Genomic DNA, 21,080 nt, shown 5'->3' with positions numbered 1-21,080 from the left:
ACTTGTGCTGTACTTTTGGATTTCAGAATTCAGCAGCTTTAGAAAGGGATGCAGGCCCCTCAGTCTGATGAGACACATGATTGGATGGAGAGAGAAAAGCATCGTTGGCTTTTAGGATTACTTCTGCACTGGAGCAGAGTGTTTGATCAACTCTCTTCCGCTTGAAAGAAATTCGAGTAAAATGACTGTAAGTACTGCAGATTAACAGGACTGGAAAGAACTGGTTTAGCATGAAAAGTGGCACAAATTCAGACAAAATGACTGTGCTGGTCTAGTCAATTGTAGAATGTATACTGAGTGCTTAAGCTATGCTTTTCGGCACCGTTGGAGAGAAGAAATGTGTGCTCTGCAAATTGTATGCTGCTTAAAGGTTAGCTTCTGATGCTGACTTAAAAGATCTTGCCTTCTGGAAATGTGGTGAACCCTTGACGCAAAACTATGCAACGACCTGCTGAACTCTCTGTGTTCAGAGGCAAGGATGCAAGAAAAAGGGCTGCTTGTCTTCAGAAACAGAAGTCTTTGACCAATCTTACTCTCCTAAGTGAAGGGGAAAAACGATATCCATGCAGAGAAAACTGGTTTGGCAATGCTTCCAAGTCTAGCCAGGCTTCTTATCACAGGGAGACAGAACTTGGAAGCAGACCCTCGCTTTCCAAAGCACTATCAAAATCAGCACATTCCCTTTACTATGCCAGCAACAAGTCCCCCTGGGAAATGGAAGAGCTACCACCTGTTGGAGGCAGAAAACCAAATAAAAGACTCCGAGACTGTCCTACCGAGGAATCTAGCCAAGGAGAAAAGAGCAGTTTTGGAGATGAAAATGTGCCCTTTCGGTCAAATTTCACTGGCCAGAAATGGGTGGAGGAAGAGGAAGAAGGTTGCTTGCGGGAGGGGACAGCACAGCTTGATGAGGATGTTATAATAACAATGCTTGGAGACTTAGAGCAAGTACTTTACAATGATTTCTTGGGTAAGTTAACTTCTCTTTGACATGGGCAACTAGTTTCATAAGCACTGGTACATCTGCAGGAAGGAGACTTAGTTGACAGTAATTGTAGGGGACACAATTGGGTTTATACTCATTGTTAGAAGTGGCGCTTTTTTATCATAGTCCTTTCTTTCTTTTAGATCTAGAGACTGTGTTAAATAAAAACCACTCAAGGAATATGTTTTGACATGTATGCCGGTGGCAACAAATGATTTTCCTAATAGCTCATATCCACACTAAAACTCAGCTTGAAACAACCAGGAATGGGAAGGTGTGAATTTATACCCAATTGCTTCATGCGTGTGTGTTTGTATTTCAATTATACTGTACCTGAGTATGCCATGTATTTGCACTAGCTTTTCCAGCCTGGGGAGGGTGGCATGAAAAGTATCTCTCCACATGTAAGGGCCTTTTCCAGTGTGAGTACTATCACAGGCAAGTATGTGTGTCATTTCTGCCTGTTATTTGCAACTGTTTTATTTCTGTGTTACTAACTTTCTATTAGGGTAAAATTAGGCAAGCAGCAAACTTAATCAGGTTTGATTTATTGAGGCAATACCATGGCCTACTTTCTGCTCTAGCTCCATAATGCTCCCTGCAGAAATCTCATCCATAAATTCAAGCTTTGAGCAGAATTGTGAGTGCCAAGGCTTCACATACCAGCTACATCAGTGCAAGCAAGGAGGCATCGGGAAGTCACAACTTAAGTGCTTCAAAGGATCTCTCGGCAGCTGGCTGCACTTTTCATCATTGCCTATTCTTGGAACTCTGGGGTTGCTCAAAGTGCTGAATTCAGAGGGTTTGTATAATTAAAATTTTGAAAACAGTGCCTTCATTGCCAAGTCTGTCTCTCTCTTTTTCTTTCTCTCATTTGCAATTTCCCAGGAGTATATACTTATGGTCAGATCTGAACTTTAGGGTATGTCTTATGCAGAATGTGAATACACTTACACACAAGAGATTACAGTCTTGGTAAATCAGAAGATCCCCGCTTGTTCCTGTATGATGGGTTGTAGGAATGGAAAGAAATTGGTTTGTCCATCTATGACTTTTGGTATACATTACATTCCTGTAACAATGACAGAACTGGAGTGGGTAGATATTTTCACAGATGCATGGTTTGTATTTGTGTTTTATGGCCATTTATACATATACATAGCAGGTGGTGATTCAGTCTAAGAGGACAATGGTTTATGTCACACCAATACTAAGGTAAAGTGCTGGTGAAACAGAAGTAATATTGTGTGGCTTTGTAATTTTTCTAAAATGAAGATGATTACAACGATAGGAGGTAACATGGTGCTGGCAGCTTCATGTACCTCAGTTTCCCCATCTGAAAATAAGACATGAATTTTTGTCATGATTATCTTGAAAACATATGGGAAGACATTTAACCCATTGTCTTTTAAAATGTCTGAAAAGTAACCAGACATTTCAGTATCCATGTGAGTACATCCATCAGTGCAAGTAAATTATATTTGCCACCCAACAGACAGTGTAAAAATGTGTCCTGTCAACTCCCTACTGTGATGGGGAAAAGTATGAATTTCTATAAAGCTGCCTTTTCATATTCATACAAGTTAATGCATAGCATAATATGAGAATTCGTAGGATAGTATATCAGTTTATTTTTTGCTTAGTGGGAGCTTTTGTGCTCATCAAAAAAGGAAAGGCTAGGAAACTCAGAAAATGTACTTAAAAGAGGCAGGGAATGTGCTTTCTGCTGGATATATGAGATAAGGGAAGCACATGGCAAGCTGCAGAGTCCCTCTAAGCAGGATTCCTCATCCCTCCTGTTTTCTAAATACTCATATTGGCGCTACATGTGCAGGGAGGAAGGTCCTAGATGAGAAAATGAAAACAAAGCAGATACATTTGATGCAGGCTCATAAAATTCAATATCTGCTAACACAACTCTATGGAAACAGGCTGGTGGGCAAAGGTGCACAGGTCCGATTGGCTGTTTTCATTTGTTAGTATACATTCAACACAAGCACAACAGTGATCTGTTCCCTCTGAACAGGGTGAAGAAGATCTTAACAGTTTTTCTCCCAGTTTTTAGTTCTATGCATGGAACATGATTTTCATCTTCAGAGTGCTTTCCAACATCATTGCCTCCACTTACTTGGATCTATGCCTTCACATGATGGATATGCTTTTCATCATAGAAATACACAAAGTATGGTATAATAGGGCAGCAGAGAAATGTAATAACTAAATAAATAATGTTAATGTTAACTATGCTAGGGTGACTTAATAATTTATAGGGATTGGATTCCATGGAAGTTGGTAACTCAATTTTGGAAGGAGTTCAAATAATTAAAGGAGCAGAATGGAAACCACATGCCAATATCAGTGCTCAGCATGCATCCCATACAATTTAGGATGCAGCTTTATTCTTCCTGATGTAAAGGGTTCCTTTCCACCCTGTTGACTACCACTGATTACAGAAGATAGGAAAAACTAGCTGCAGAAGAACCTCTCAATAACAGAGGTAATCAAAGTTCTCACCCCAAGCCACAGATAATCCATGCAGTTGTTATCAGTTTCTGTTTTTTTCTGTCATGAAGATAAGGCTTGAGATGCCAAAGGATAAGGAGAACTCTCCAGGACCCTTCTTTGTGCCCTTCTGGCAAAATGATGTGACCTTACCTCATCCTTTATTTTCTTCAGCCTCACAGAAATTTAAGAATACAAATTGGGCAAGGATTCTTGCTGACTAAAGGTAGCCCTTTTCAGGTCTGTTCTGACTACCTGAGACTTCACATTCTTCCTGCAACAAACCTTTCCATGTTGGTTTATTTCTAGTGGAGAAATCAGCCAGCCAGCCAGCCGGTTCAGACATACTGGGAAGTCCTTGAAATTCTCATCTGATTGCCTGACTTGTGAACTCCTGTAATTATTCCTGCTTTGAGTGTTTTGACTGAGTACCTGCTGTGACAGATGCTTATAGTGACTATGTTTGACATCCCTGCATCTCACTCTACCTGACAAAAATGTTTCTATTGACATGACTGCATCTATTGTCTGTAACTACCCATAACATGATAATTAGCTCAAAACCTCCACCTGAAGTACTTTCCAGACCATAGCCAGACAGCGTTCCAAAGGTTGTTCCCATAACAACTATGGTTTAGCATTCATCTAAGTAGGACCACTGCCTTGTACTTGGACTGCAAGAGGTAGTAACTTTTGTTTGTTATTTGCTTAGCAGATACTGCAGTATGTTCCCAGTATATGTAGATCTGGATCCTCTCAAAGTTTTTGGCAGAGTACAACAATGTTCAGGCTGTCTCTCTGCCATGACATTAGTGTACAAATGCATAGCTTTTTGTTTCTTAGCCATCTCAATACCCACAAATTATTTTGTTTTCTTGTACTTAACTGTAGGTATCTGTTGTGAGCCACTGGATTGTTAATACAGGAGTTAGGTGCCCCTGCTTGTACGGCCAGTTATTGCTTATTCTGTTCTGTCCTTGTGTAAGAGCACATTTGGTTCTGTTGGGTATGTACACAAGTAACTTTGCCTGATGGCAGATGAGTGAAGCCAAGCATCATGAATCCGTGTTTTCACACCATTCATTAAGTATGCTTGTATTCTTATTTGCATTCATTTTCTTAGAGCTGTCTCCCTTGCTAGGCCCTCTGGAGGGCAGAGTAAGAACCAGTATTCTCATCTCTGGGAGTGGACTGAAAGTGGACTTTTAGGAAAGCTGTTTGAGCAAGAGTGCAATCAGAGGGAACTTTTTTGTTTCCCACAGTGGAGTTCAAGTAGCCAGAGGTGGACCTCCATAATATTTTCCCCAACTACCTTCAGTGCATGAGAACATTACCAAGGGTAGGCAAGCAAACACAAAAGAAGCTGCAAGAAAACACTCCCAGTAAAATCTCCAACAGGACTGAAATTGCACTGGCCCGAGAGTCTAGAAAAGGAAACAACTAGTTAAAAGATGCTTTCCTACTGTGGAATCTCCTGTAGAAAAGGGGCATCCAAAGAGAGGGATGGGCTGACACAACACTAATAATCTGAATCCTAAATGTGTGATCTCCCACTGCAGAACAGTCATAGTCAACCAAGTTGGTAAAATATGGCATTGATATAGGCATTGATGCCTGATAGCTTGATGTACATCTTTTCAATTCCTTATCCAAGATTGGTTGTTGCCTTGGAATGGACAGAACATTCCTGGGAGCATAGCCATGTCGGCCAAACTTTGAATTGGTGAGTTGGCTTGTTGTTCAGTGGTACAAAAGAAATTATACACAGATTATCATGCATTTCCTAATATGCCTTTTAGGAAATCATCACATTTGCATGTGATTTTGCTCTTAAAATATACATAAATTTTCTCAGTGCAACCAGTAGCGTCTGGACAGATGTGATGAATGCTTGAACACACTGGTGCAAAAGTGGGAAATTAATATGAAACATACCTTAATGTTAATGACAATTGAAATAAAATCATTTCAACATAAGGGGTGCCAACTCATAACAAAAATGAGTGTTAAAAGCAGGGAAAACTTACATTTACAAAGCTAGTATTACTATCCCTAGTCATTTATTGTTTTGGGAAATACTATCTTGCATCTTCAGGCATGTTTGAGACCAGGCATTAGCTAATGCCATCTTCTCTCTCATTCCCTGTTCCTTCACTCTAGAAAGCACAAAGAATTACCTAAAGATGGATCTCCCTTTCCCTGCAAAACAGGTTTTAATATTTCCTGGTAGTGAGGGGAGCAGCAAATGGGCAAGGAGGGTGGGAGGGGAAGAAGTACACAGGTTCATGGCTCTCTGCTCATCACATCCTAGGAATCTTGTTGGAACATAGCAGCAATCCTTGATGTCACACTTCAAGATTTGCTTCATGTATGCATAAAATACAGCATGTTAATCAGTAACTTCTACAATATAATTAAAAGCATCATTGACAGGCTGCTAGCAAAATGAATGTAGCCGTCACGGAAAAGTGAAAGTTTAAAGCAATTTTAAGTAAGACTCCCACAGAGATGCCAGTAACCCTCAAATTCAGAGGATTACTGGCATCCTGCGGAGGGAGGGAGGTGTGTGAAAGTTGCCTTCTGCCTCCCAGCATAGTTAGAATTTTGGTCATTTAACTGAAGCATTTTGGAGCAGGAGAAAATGAGATTGAGGTGCCACCAGGCTTGGCAGCTTCTGTCTCTTCCCCTGCTTGCTCCCTGGAAGGCCTGCTAAACCAGTCTTTTAGCTGGGGCAAATTTCCAAGTTTGTAACTTGCAGTTAAAAAAAAAATTCCTATGACTGACTAGAAACTGTTTAGCAGCCATAGGATTACATTCTTACTCATTCTGCCTTGGCTAAAATGTTGTCCCTTGGTTTAAAACTTATCCTAAGTCTGAAGATTCTTTTGTATTATAGATTCTAAATATTATTTGTACCATTAGTTAATTCATCGTCATTAAAGGAGTTTGTATAATAGAAAATATGAATATTGTGCACATCTATAGAATAAAAAGGTGTTCATCTGTATGGCCGAAATTAAGCTGATGGTGATTTCAATTCCTGCTTTTATTGCACATGCAATGTACTGTTTGCTTTATCTAGATATACTTTGCTTTTCAGGGGAAGATCCTGAAGCAAGACGAATGCGAACTGTAAAGAATATAGCAGATCTGAGACAGAACTTGGAAGAAACTATGTCCAGTCTTAGAGGAACTCAGATAAGCCACAGGTACCATTTTCTAGTGGGATTCATTACATATGGTGGTATAAGACAAAAATTGAGGGCTTGTAGAGTTGGACTTTGCAAGGGTAACTTCAACACTGAGATAACAGTTTGCTTTTCCCAATGTTATTACCATTATGGCTGTCATTAGGCTCCTTAAAGTCCCAATTTTCAACCTGTAAGTTGGGCTGAGAAGACAAGATAAAACAGAACAGCCTTGCAATACACAGGTCTGGTTTCCTGCAAAATGTGTACAGTTGCTGTATTACAAATATGCTTGGGTGTACTTCAGCATAGTTTGGTGGTGAGTTATGCTTTTCCAGCATCACTCATTTTAATGTTGAAGTAGACAGCCAGTCCTGAAATGTAATGCATTTTGAAGCACTTATTCAGTAAATGCAACAGAGTAAATGCACAGGAACATTTTTCTGGAATGTCACAGATCAGACCCCAGTGTCTTTTATATTGCAGGGCTTTTATTTTTAGAAATAACTGTGTTCATCAGGGTGAAATGAAATATATATAGTAAAGCATAGCATTAAGATGAAACAAAAATCCCTAATGCAAAATAAATTATGAAGTAAATGTGTCCAGTTGGCCAACACCTGTCTCCAGTCCATCCTATTCACGTGGCATGTTTCAAACTATCCGATTCACAACTTTGGAATAAATTAGAAGGATCTAACCATCATGTGAATAGACATCTGCTTGTACAATAGGACTTCCATTCATATAGGACTTCTCTGTCCTCTTCTCCACCATGCTACCCTAATAACATATCAGAGCCCTCATCTTCTGAAGCAGATTTAGGAAAAATCCATTCAGCCACTGTTTCCTCCTGCTGGTGGAATGACTCCATCAGGGAATGACACCCTTGGGAGACTGTCTTCTATTAAATCCATTGATCCATCTAGCTGAAGATTGGTTACATTGGTTTATAGCTGGTCTTCAAGGTTGCACGTAGGAGTTCAGGCTGGAAATGAAACATGGCTTTTTCTATGTGCAAGGCACATTCTCTACTAGTTAGATATGACCTTTTCCCATAGTGGGTGAGATTATATTTGCTTCTTCCTTCCAATAAGGCCTAGACTCAAGTCTGCTGCTTCTCTTCCTCATGCCTTTTGTAGGGTTGTGAAACTTTTGAATAGTGCCTACATGTGTAAACATCAACAAACATAGTCCCCAGCCATCCTGATAATTTATGGATATCAAGTAATTGATGTGTGTTAGACTTTATGCTCATATGCCCTGTTCAAAAGGATATTCAGGGTGGGAGTGCCAGGTGGGCAGTGAAGAAATGCATGTCTTTAAACTTCAGTATGTCCGAGAGAGCAAAAGTCATCTTCTTACTAAAACATAAAAACAATTTTATTGCATCCATACAGCTAAGAAGTGATAAACTGTTTAAAATGTCTTTATGCACATAGCTACACCTTTTTCCAATTTCCATTTAGAACATGGTGTGTGAAAACCTTCATTTCCCATTGGATTCTTGCATTCGATTCTGCTCCCTCAGCCCACATACTCAGTTTTCATATCAATTCTTTAAATAAAGTCTTGAGCAGGGTGAATGGTGTGATATACTCATTTGTTTCTTTTAGTTCTTAATGCATTTCATAGCTTCCTTTTAAGAAAATGTGAGCATTGGTCAGGATGGTGCTTCCAAATATATATTCCATCTTTCACAAGCCTTTTTTTTTCTGTGTGTGATTTTTCTGTCTCCCTTGCCCTATACTCAGAAATATAGAAAGCACAGTTCATCAGTTTTTGTTTTGCTTGACAGCACACTGGAGACAACATTTGACAGTACTGTGACAACTGAAGTGAATGGGCGAAGCATTCCGGGGTTGACAAGCCGATCCTCTCCAGTGACCTGGAGACTTGGTCAAGCCAGTCCTCGTCTCCAGGCAGGTGATGCTCCTTCCCTGGGTGGAGGATACCCCCGCAGTGGTGCTAGTCGCTTCATCCATACTGACCCTTCTCGGTTCATGTACACAACGCCTCTTCGTCGTGCAGCTGTTTCTCGCCTTGGGAACATCCCCCAGATTGATATAAGTGAAAAAGGAAACAGTGACCTGGACATTTCCTCAGATGTTGATGTTGGAGGATACATGAGTGATGGTGACATTCTTGGGAAGAGTCTTCGTGCTGATGACATCAACAGTGGGTACGTTTGTATTTCTCCAGACAGAGGATGGTACAATTTGGTTAATAAATATTGTCTTTATTGTATAAGAGTTTACAATTTGCAATGTAGTCATAAGAAAGGTTGGAAAGGACTAGGATTTATTTTAAAATATTCAATGTGAGACAAAAGGAAATAGATGCATTTGTTTATCCAGGTAGGGAACTTTTGAGTGCTTAGCTCTTTAAGAGGTAGGTTTGAATACCTGAGCTAGTGGGTTGGTGCTGTATAGAAACAAAGAATCAGAACGAGTCAGAAGGGGTCTCCCGGGTCTTCTTGTCTGACCCCTGGCTCCAGCTGGCTCCACTCATGACATGCTTACCATAACAACCCATCAGAAACCCTAAAACAGGCCATGGGTTCTGAGTAGCTTGTTAACCGTGTCAATAACCCACGATGGCAGGTTTATATGGTATGATAAGCTGAGGTGCATTCCCACCTCAGGTGTTTATTAATAATAATTATGCAGTGTGTCATTAATCTCCATGGGTTTACCCCATGCACTTGCCATGACATGTAAACCAGGTCCCTGTGCATTTAGCCATATTTGCCCAGTGCTGCTTGCCCCCCTACCCCCCAGACTGGTTCTTCATCTTTAAAGGCTACATGGCAGAGAAGTTCAAAATGATTATCCCATGTTGAAGATGGCAGTACTCATTTAATTTAGCTAGTGCAGATGGATGAGAATTTCTTCAGTTCAGTTTTAATAAGAACTAATTCAAATTTGCATTAAAAAGTACACAATGAACTTGAAATTAAACACAAACACAAACAAAAACAAAAAACAATACTGCAGAAGGTAAATGGATCAGTTAATCCTACTCCAGATCCAGAACACCAGTTGAAGTTAGGTTTGTCTGGTGTTTCCCTAATGTCTTCCTTTTTCATACTATAATTTGCACAACTTATCACTCATATATTCTCATGAAAAGCACCATGTGATTCACAGCACCTTCCCTGATTGGGTGATTGGGTTACTAAGAACACGAGCCTTCCCTGTGGTGCCCCCACATCTGTGCCACTCGCACTCTGAGAGATAAACGTTCTTGTTTCTAGCTTTTAGCTGGGTCCTGAAAACTTCTGCTTTCTTTCAGCAACATTTTATTGCATTCGATTTTTAAAATGGTTTTGTTTGCAACTGCTGCTATTTTAATGTGACTTCATGTTTTTGTTTGCATGTCATTGCTTTAATAGATTGTAATTTTGTTATATTGCCTTACCAACCTATAAGCCAGCTTGTGAAGATGAATACTTTACGAGGCAAGAAAGGAATCTATCAAATAAATAAATAATACTGGCACTTGTGCGCTGTGTCCCTTTCATCTTCACAGTACCAGTAAAACTGCTGAGTTTTTAGCTAAAAGACTTCAGTTTATGTGCCTTTGAAATTCCCTCCTCCTTATATTCTGTCATGATTCCTAATATCAGTTCAGAATATTCCACTGACAGCACCAGCTTCAGAGTCAGCAAGAGCACATACTTGGGTGTTTTTGGTGCCAGCCCCACGGTGGTGGAACTCTCTTTTCCTGCAGACAAAGCAAAGTCTGAGATTGTTCTGAATCCTCATTTTAGTTGAGTTGGTTTCTAAAAGCAAGAATCGAGCACTTATGGAGGAAATTGTACCCTATTTTCCATATAGCATACATAATTTTCTAAATTATACTTCATCTGATCACCTTCTTATGATAAGGCTCTTTCCCCATCATATGGGGATAGGGTGGGTGGGTAGAACTAAAAATAAAAACTGCTGTCATATTGGACCTAGTTCTTTTTTTATTTCTGAATACTGTACCCCAGCCATCTATTAAAGTCTGACAAGTGCATCTCATGAGACCTTCCCACCACATCTTTAGGATTCCATAGGCAGCAAAAGCTACCATGTATGGCTGAATGGCAGTGTTTAGCTTTGTGGGCCATGAGTTGTGCAGGACTAATTTAAATACTCTTCTTTCACATGAATGGAAAACTGGTTTTTGATTTTCATAGACACTCCAACAACAACAGTGTCATGTTATGGATATTAACAAAATGGAATGGTTGATTATAAAATGTTTTATTGCTGAAGCCAAACCTTTTATTTTTCTGCATTTAGCATGTCCTCTCATTTTTAGTGTTTAAAGTTTGGCAGATAATGTTCATGTTGGTCAAACAAAATCCTTCTATTATAATCATACTGTCAGATTTGAATGCTAGCAGGCTTTTTTTACAATTTCTCAGTGTTCCTATTATAGCTTATATAAGAATACCTGCAGAGATAGCTTCATTCATTCGCTATATTTAATAGTGTATTACATATATCAGGATTTGCTTACAGGTTGATGGTGAAATAAGGTGGTTGTATTTAAGTGCAGAATAATTTATTTGGGCTTGCTCTGTAGGTATAGAGCCAGTTTTTAAATGTTTGCCTAGAAGATTGATTCATAACTATGCTGGTTAGTATCTGATACATTTTATTCTTGGAAATATTGGACACCAGTCTTTTTTTTTCTTTCTCTTAGTCAGTGGGCCAGCTCACATATCATGCTAAGCCACGATGGGTTAGCCACCCATGATGACTCTTTTGATTATTCAGGCCAAAGCTGTGGCTTGTCCATAGTGAGGGTGGATTATTGGCAAGGTTAACAAACCCATAGGCTCTTTGTGGTTTGTGGGTGGCTTGTTAATCATGCCAACAATCCAACCCTGCTGGGTTTGCATGACATGAAAAGCAATAGTTGTGGCTTGGATATTCCAAACATGCCTGAGACACACCATAATCCACTATGGCTGAAATAAGTACTGTCATATATGTTGCTTTGCAGTTGTTGCAAGAAAAAGGGAAGTGCTGGCAGCTTGGTGTCCATTATAACAATCAGTTTTAACCTTATGTCAAGTAGGCACTAATCTACCAACCATAAAGCCAAATTTATTTAAGGCTTTCAATTTGGCACCCTCTACCAGCCATCTTGGCTTACTTCAGCAGCCATTTGGTGTTTGATAAATACACCTATAAATTTAATCAGCAAGTATTGGATGGTTGCCTGGATATAAACTCCATTCCTACCTTTTACCAATTTCTTGGCATTTTTGGTGGGCAGAAAATATGTGTTTATCCCCGCTATTTGTAGAAAACATGCCAATGCTATAGTGTATTCAAGTAGAATTTGGCAAAATGTTTATTCATGTCTTAAAATCTGCAGAGCACTGAAGGAGCAGGGAAGCTCATGCCCAGGGTATGTCCAAAGACGACATGCCCACAAGCAGGGTTGTTAGGATGGGCCTATCCTGAGAACTTCGTGTCCATGGCAGAGCCAGCAGCAAAGCCCAGCTTTGCATGAGTTTTAAATTGCTCAGAAGAATTGAGACTCAGAATGAAACAAGATTAATTAGCAGCACTGCATAGCTGATTTGAAGGTTAGGAAAATGGTGCTATTAAAGAGGATTTTTAAATACTTCATCTATTGCCCTTTCCCTGATTTAAATTCAGATTGGCTGATTTCCTGTCACAGGTGGAAAGGGGCAATCTACATGAGGGAAAGCTAAAGAAGATATAGATTAAAAACTGTGATTGATCCCAGTGGATCTCTCTTTATACATACATACATACATACATACATACATATACATACATACATACATATATATATATATATATATATATACACATACATACATACATACATACATATATATACATACATACATACATACATACATATATACATATATACATATATATATATATATATATATATATATACACACACCTGGATCATGCTGTATATATAACCCTTACATTAGGGAATTGGCTGTTCCCTTGCATCAAAGGAGATGACTATTCCTGGAGCTGCCATGCTGAGTTTCAGTGCAGAAGAACCAAACAGACTGTTCAATGGCTTTTGTGATGTTTTCATGGCCAGCACAGCATGGTGAAAGAACTCAGATGAGAAGAGAATGCTGGCATGGACATGGAAATCAGTGGCCCTTATAATCATAACTGTATGATCATACCAATTCATGAATGAATTTTGTTGAAAAAGCCGAAGAATAGTTAACCAAAGGCACAGCTCAAAAATCCTTAAAAATATATTTTCTAAAACCCCCAGAGAATCAGGACAAGCTCAGCAATCTCTAGTGTCCTTAGGACAAAAGGAAATGCACACTCGCTGTGAAAGTACGTTTTGTTCATGAAAGATAGCAAAGGAGATTGGGTGTAAGTACTTTTACAAAACAAACAGCATGTGCACAAAGATGATCAGAAAGAGAAAATGTGTGTGCACATACATGGAAGAGAAATGGCATTCGTATATGGATTAGATATAAGGAGAATGTTTACACCATGCTGAATTGCAGTGCCTACCATCGCCTTGTTGCCATTTATGTTTAAACTGCAGCAAGTGGTCATGAGAATTGTCATGTCATCCATGCTTGGTAAGGATGGATCATTGGCATGGTTAACAGACCACCCACATGCTTAAAACAGATCATGGTTTGTGGGTGATTTCTTAGCCACATAAACAACCCACACTTGCTGGGTTCAGATGACATGATAAACCACGGATCCTTAGCAGTATGACTAGATTCTTCAAAATGACCAGTGTACACAATCACTAAGCCATGGCTGGGTATGGCACTGATTAAAAACCAGCCAATTGAGTCCTACTTTCCCTGCTTTTCTAAAACACTCTTTTCCCCTGCCAGCCTTTTGAAATCAAAGTCCTTATTTCCCTGTGGCAGTTGCTTGTCACATATTGAGTGGATTTACATAATTACCTTTGTTATAGAAATATGATAAGGGATGTCTGTTGCCATGGTTAACAAGCTATTTGAATCTGGGGTGGCTTATTATAAACTGGCCTCACTGGGTTTGCATGACAAACCCAGCAAGCCAAACCAGAAAAGGTAATTATGCCAATCTCCCCAGCATGCAGGAGGATGCAAGGCAGAAGAGATATGAGCCACTATCACTTATTCTCTCCTCCATGCTTGTGTGAACCATGCCATGCCTGAAATCAAGGCTAAGTATTCCACCTAGGCATTCTCCCTAGGATATCAGCCTTACTGAAGGAAATGGCCTTTTCTTGAAAGTAAAGCTGTGTGTTGCTCACTGACTTTGTTGTGTGTATGTAAAGGAATGAGTTGTAAATGTTTCTTCCATCTACTCTTGCCCTGGCAGTGGTGCTCTTTGGATTGGTTTATAAAGTCCTCCTCCAGTATTTAATTCATATTCAGTTATTAGTCAGCCCATAGCTTTGTGCTTCTGAAAACAGATCACTTGTTGGAGCTGTTGATTCTGGGTTGGCTGGTGCTCAAATTTTGTGATTGGGCCTGGCTAATGGATTTGGGGCTCCTCTTTAAAAAGAAACAATGGCAGTAGATATCACTGTCCTGTTTTTTACCTGTTCCTTGGTAAACAATAACATGTATATCTATGAAAGTGAATTTATTGTTATATGCTATCAAGTTGTTTCAAGGTGATCCTGGGAATGGAAGCCCTCCAAAATGCCCTATTCAGCTTCCAAATTCAACCCTGCAGCTTCCCTCATGGAATCAATCCCTTTCATATTTAATCTTCCTTTTCTTCTTCTGCCTTTGACTTTCTCTAGGATGATTGTCTTCTCCTGGTAGCTTTGCCTTCTTATGATGTGCCCAGTGTACGACAGCCTCAGTTTTGTCATTTTTGCTTCTCGGGAAATATCTGGCTTGATTGGAACTAGCATCCATTTGTTCATCTTTCTCTTGGTCCATGGTGAATGGCTCTTGTAAAATGCTCAAATCAATGTGAAATTCAAGTTACCAATAGCTACTAATCACATGTCTATATTTTGCATCCAGAATCAGTATGTCTCTCTGCTGTGGGTGAAAATAAGGGAGTGGGTACCATTGCACTCATATTCTATGTATGGGCTCTCAGGCATCTGGCTAACTATCATGGCTGAGGCATCTGGCTGAGCTCAAAAGCTGGACCAGAGAGGTCTCGGGTCTGGGCCAGGATGCTCCTTTTCTTAACACTTATGGCATCTCCTGATTTTCCTCAACATTTAACTTATGACAGGGTTTTTTGTGTTACCTGATTTAAAATGTATTAATTATTTCATCACCTTGGAGGCTAAATTAAGCTGTTTTTCTTGACATCTGTCATGAAAGCAGCTTAGTAAACAGTGGGAAGTGGCACTGCTTTTGGCCAGAACATTCTAAAGAACAGTTTTTCAGAGTTTTTTAATTTTTTAAAGAAAAATTAAAATGAATAATAAGTACTGAAAATTCATTCTTTATTCAGGCATGCTGAGTCTTATCTCTTTTCCCCCTTTCATTCCCACTTTAATTACTTTAAACACTTGGGGATGAGAATCCAGCAGTAATTAGGAATTAATATGAGAGAGGCCTACTGCATCTGTTCAGCCTCTCTGCTAATACCTTTAACTGCATAAAAATCAAAATACCATGAATTCAGTGGTATATGCTGTTCTCCTCCATTTTTCCTCCAATTTGCTTCATCTGTAACTCTACTGAAACATTCAGGTTGTATCCAGAGCCCTCCTCCTGCAGAATGCATGAGATAATAGAGCTTTATGAAATTATCTGGCATTCCACAGAAGACAAGTTCATGTTAAACTTCTAGAAGTGATCGAAGTGCATGGTGACCAGATTGGAATGTCTTAGTCTGTGCATACATGTTCTCTGGGCAAACTCGAATTCATTTGACCCACAGGACTGATCCCATTAAGACGGATAATTGCTTCGAAGAACAATCCAGAATAAAGATCTGGAGTTAACTTTAAGTTATTTACATGGCCATTCTATGATAATCAAATTCCCATCCTTTTAATATGTGAATCTTGCCTTCCTAGCTGGGTGAGTTCCCATGGAAGCTCTTTCCAGACTAGGGCTCTTTATGACCAGAATGGGTGTCATGTTTAAAGGCCTTCCACATTTCATCTTCACCTTATTATGCTTAAAGGCACATATCACATGAAAGTGCCCATTTGTATATAAATTTAAAGTGCAGCACACTCCCTCAGGCCTTCAGTGGGCATGTTATCCATGGAAACTAAGTGCATTTACAGAGCATGTGTGGACCACTTTCATGTTTAAGAACTGTAATCTGCAATCCTTCTGACTAGTGGTCCTTCTATCTCAATGTTATCTACAGTGATTGGTCATGTCCTTCCAGGATTTCAAACAGCTCTATCTGTTAAGATGAAGCAGGCCCAGCTGCCTGAGAGTGCTTCACTCATCAGAGTCAAGCTTCCTAGACAAAGGCAGCCAAATTATTTTGGCACATGCTGCAGAACATCGTCATTCTCCCCATTCCCAGCCAGAGACTTGCATTAACAAGAAATCAAATAACAATTTTCTGCCCTTTCATGGATCCTAAGATCTGATGCTGGAGATGACCATGCCACTTTGGCTAATGGTAGGGCTGGCCTGAATTCCAGAGATTAAATCTCAGATGGTTTAATTGCAAAGCATGTGTTCCGCTGCTGAGATACAGTATTTTGCCTGCATGGATAAAGTCTAATGTAATTAGGCCATGATGTGCAATGCTAATTAGGGAAGCTAGCATCTCACTTCTTGTTTTGATTGTTGGCATCTCTGTGCATATGCTAGAATGAAAAAGGAAACAGGGCAACATTAGTAGTAGTAGTAGCAGTAGTAGTTTTTTTCATTTTTATATTGCCCCACAGCCCAAGTTCCCTGAGCAGTTCACACAATCCATAAAAACAGACAATAAAATGTAATAAAGCATAAAATCCAAAAACATTAAAAAGTTTAAAACAGCTTAAAAAGACAATAACAAAGAAAGACTGCAGAAATACCAGGGATGGGTAATCTTCCTTAGGCTCCTAGGTGGCTAATCAAGTCTTTAAAGGCCTCAGAAAAAAGGGTTGTCCTAATATGGCAGTGAAAAATGACCGATTTGGTGTGAGCTGGGCCACCGTGGGGAGTTATCCCATAGATAGGAGGCCACCAAACAGATCCCCCTTGTTGCCATTCTCCATGCTTCACATGGAGTTCGCACTTGGAAGAAGGCCCCAAAGGTTGAGTGTATTGTCTGAGTTGACTGAGACTGGGAGAGATGATCCAACAGATATTGTGGTACTAAGCCATGTAAGTTCTTTTAACTTGAAACGAGCACCTTGAATAGGGACTGGAAGGATACAGGCAGCCAATACAAGCGTGACAGAACCAGACTTCTGTGTTCAGATCTCTGTGTCCCAGTTATTAATCTGGCTGCAGCCTTCTGCACCAGCTGTAGATTCTGAACCATCATCAAGGCCAACCCCAGATAGAGTGCATTGTGGTAATCAAGTTTAGAGATTACCAGAGCATAGACTACTGAAGTCTATGTTGTAAGCCGCCCCGAGGCTTCGGCGAATGGGGCAGCATAAAAATGTTTTAATAAATAAGTAAGTAAGTAAGTAAGTAAGTAAGTAAGTAAGTCAGGCTATCCCTGTCCAGATAGGGGCATAGCTGGCCCACAAGCCAAAGCTGGCAGAAGAACTCTGACAAACCAAGTCCTGAACCCTGACTGAAATGTTTAATCCTTCTCTCAGAGATGGGTGGGTGCAGATAGCCTTGTCCTTTTTTTATTGATATCAGATTCTCAGATATCTGTTATCTGAAGATCAGCAAATACAAATGGGCAGTCGAGCATAAACTTTCCCTGTCTCTACTGCCTCCTCCTGCATTTACTTGCTAAGTTGAACTTCAGCAGAATTGTCCCACTTCAATTTTCACATGGAAAATTGCTTGAGAGCCCTTCCCTCATGACCCACAGTGAAACTATCTCAGATGGAAGACTTAGTTTCAAATCTTTTCTCTGGTGGAAACCTTTGGCATGAGCTTCATTTCTTAGAAGGGTGTATTTCCAGACAGATGATTGCCTTATATGAGAGAACTCCAGTACTTCACAATGAGCAGGTCAGTTAACTCCTAGTTAACCACAGTTGTATATTTTTAAAATATACATTTGTGCATGTGCAAGCAGAGGCTAGGGGGAAAAGTTCTCTGCACCACTCCATATGGAAGCGGCAAACTTAAACCATCCTTCTTTGTCTTACAAAACAAAACTGTAACAATTGTTATCCTGGCTTGGGGCCAGTATAGACATGCTATGAGAGCTAATAACAGCTGCAGACTTCTTAGCAAGCTGCAGGGTTAAAAGCCTAGTTCTTTCCCTGCATCATTTATGATTCATGGACCTGTTCATTTCTCCCCATGGAGCACATGAATTAATAGGGAAAACAATTTGAAAGGAAATGTTTAGTTCTACAGTGCCACAGCCAGGAAGCCCAAGTATGTATCCTATAGGGAAAGGGCTGACTTACATGAGCTCAGACTGCTTCTCAGGCTAACCTGGCATTATCTGTTCTGATGGCCAGCAGTTCTCCAGTGTGTCAGGCAGAGAAAGGCCTTTCCATCATTGCTCCCTGCTCCATTTAATTGGAAATGACAGAGATTAATATGGGGTCTTTACAAAGCAAGCATTCTGCTACTGAGCTACTGACATGTGTATTGACTGCTATTAACATTTTTAAAAACCATGGGAGATCCTGGTATTCACAGAGCTATCACATCACATCTACTCTGGTTTTTGGTGAGATTTACTCTAGCAAGATTTCAGACCCTTGCACTTGAATACCAGTGGTGCAGAGCAAAATAAGTTCTCATCTCTTTCTGTAGGCCTGTAACAGGGCTGAATTGACTGCATAGTATAAATAGGTAGTACCAGATGGTGTGATTTTCTTATGATTTCTTTTATGTTTATTTTCAGTTACATGACAGATGGAGGGCTCAACCTGTATACGAGAAGCTTGAACCGAATACCGGACATAGCTGCCTCCCGAGATGTCATTCAAAGAGGCGTACATGACGTGACTGTGGATGCAGACAGGTAACACCTCTTTGAGTTTCAGTCTAAAAGGAAGTAATGCCAAATCATTTCTGAAGTCTCTGGAATGCTGTGAAGTTCTCCAAAGCAAAGCCTGATGTTTTCAAGTAAATATTAAATGTGTGGCTCTATAGTGAGTAGGATAGGGGGACTGAACAAGTAGTGATCACAGAAGGAGGGTCCAACTCAGAGTTGGGGCTTGGCATGGTCCTGTCATTCCTGCTGTATTCTGGCCTGGTTAGGAGAAAATCAAAGTATGATGCTCCAGCAGCATCACTAATACCAGGTCCAACAAGACAATGACAACCAAGATGGCTGGAAAAGTTATGGTTTGTCAACTGTGTGGTACCAGTGTGGTGTAGTGGATAAAAGTGTTGGACTGGAAATTTGGGAGCTCTAGGTCTTAGCCCCCACTTCAGCCACAGAGTTCACTGGGTGTCTAGGCCAATCACAGAGCCTCAACCCAACCTACCTTGTTATTGTGAGGATAAGAATGTGAGAAGAAAACAAATTATGTACACTGCCTTGCATTCCTCAGAATGAAAAAGGTGGGATATAATTAAATAATTAAATAATGCTTCAACATGGGTGTCTTTACTATAAATATAAACCAATGGGATCCTAGAAAATGAGGTCTAATTACAATATGCAAGTCCAGTACATAGATTTTTTTTCCAGCCTTGCGTATCAGATGGTAAGCAGAAGTGTTTTAGCAGGATAAAGTTTAAAGTGACTCTTGCATGAGTCACATTATATTTTATGCTATCTTCACCCTGTGTGCATGGGAGACAAAGAGTGTGCTTGTGCAGTTGGGGTTCAGCCTACTGGCTAGTTCTAAAATTGGAAGTGTATTCTCCAGATTAAAAATGGGTTTCCATTCCCAGTTTAGGCTTATCCCAAGTTCTTCCCCATCTGTTCCTGCAGATGGGGGAAGAAGGATTTGGCAGTTGTCTCAGTCTTAGTTCAAGCTAATCTGCTGAGTTTTCTCAGCCAAATCGTAGTCAACACCATGAGTTATTAAAAATAATAAATGGATACCTTATTCCACAAACGGTTTATTCGGTCAGCTTCTGAACTTGATTGCTATGACTTCATACTGTTATCTGCTTTAACGGATGGATTTGAATGGCAATGTCATGAGTTTTTTTTTCCCCAGTAAAAGAGTTTTAAGAGGATGAGACATCAAAATCTAATGGATTAACAGTCCCTATTCATTGTCTTTTCAAAATGTTTGCCTTTAACACTGAAACCACTGAGATATTGTGGAGTTTAAGTCCAGCACTGTCTTTCTGTTTGGTGAATGTTATCTGCCTGTCCAGACTTCATTACTGACCATCTGTGTGTCATCATGTGGGCAGTTCCTTTCCTCTTCCCATAAGTTCTTGATAATTAGTGAGAGAGTCATTGCTGTAGAATTGCCCACGAGTCAAAAGACTGGCCATTTGTTGAATTTATTTAGCATTTTCTTTGAGTGTGAGTACAATAGATCCATTTTAATTAATCTCAATAGCAACAGATCAAGAAATGATAGGTTCATACATTCAGAAATTAATGGTTCTATACAAAATGGACATATATGTTTTCCAAAATATATCCTTTTGATGGAACTTTAACACTAAAACACAAGTACAAATAGAAAATTTTACTGATTTTCTGCACCACAGAAAGGACACACACTCCATATGGAGCAGCTGGCACTCTATATGATATTTCAGAAGTTAAAATCCTGTACAATTTAAATGAAGGAAGAACTTTAAAAGGAGCTAAAATTTACCAGTCAGGGAAAGTAGAAAGATTGGTTGTAGGCTGCTTTTCCTCCCAAGGAACCAAAAGTAAAGCTCTCTCTTTTGAAAAAAAGTCATCCTTGGAAGGCTGTTTCCAAATGTGGAATGCCCATGGCTGGAATGGTTTGCATTTATCTAAAATGTGGAATGACTTCCCATGCCACTGTGTTGTAGAAGTAAGAGAGCTGGACTGGGACTCAAGATTTCTGAATCTGAACTCCCACTCAGCCATAACGTTTACTGGGTGCTTTAAGCCAGTATAAAATAAGTATAAAATAAAATTGTGTTTTTCTGTTGTAAGTCTAATAACAGGCAATCTACACAGTGTTTGAACTATGAACATAAATAGCAAACTTTCCAGACTTCAATGTACATACCACTACTACACAAAATCTCTAGAAAAACATCATTAAAGACTAAGCTGCTTTAAAGCAAGTTAGTATATACAATTCTGTTTCAATTGTTATTACTTTCATTTCTCAGTTTTTAGTTGTTATAATTTCCCCCAACATCTGTTAATTTTAAGATCTTCCAGGAACTGCTTGCC

General features: G+C 39.7%; 1 protein-coding gene across 1 annotated transcript in view; it reads left to right on the top strand.

Annotated features, from left to right (window-relative positions):
- The window catches only part of NAV3 (neuron navigator 3), a 263,434-nt gene that overhangs the window by 142,411 nt on the left and 99,943 nt on the right, over positions 1–21,080 (top strand). The window contains exons 10-12 of the mRNA XM_044455417.1: positions 6,588–6,696; positions 8,474–8,857; positions 18,633–18,752. Coding sequence (XP_044311352.1) covers positions 6,588–6,696; positions 8,474–8,857; positions 18,633–18,752 — 613 coding nt within the window. The remainder of the gene's footprint in view (positions 1–6,587; positions 6,697–8,473; positions 8,858–18,632; positions 18,753–21,080) is intronic.

The sequence above is a fragment of the Varanus komodoensis genome, unplaced genomic scaffold (assembly GCF_004798865.1).
Source record: "Varanus komodoensis strain SLA01 unplaced genomic scaffold, ASM479886v1 scaffold8, whole genome shotgun sequence".
NCBI lineage: Eukaryota > Metazoa > Chordata > Lepidosauria > Squamata > Varanidae > Varanus > Varanus komodoensis.
This window is presented reverse-complemented; position numbering and strand designations above follow the sequence as displayed.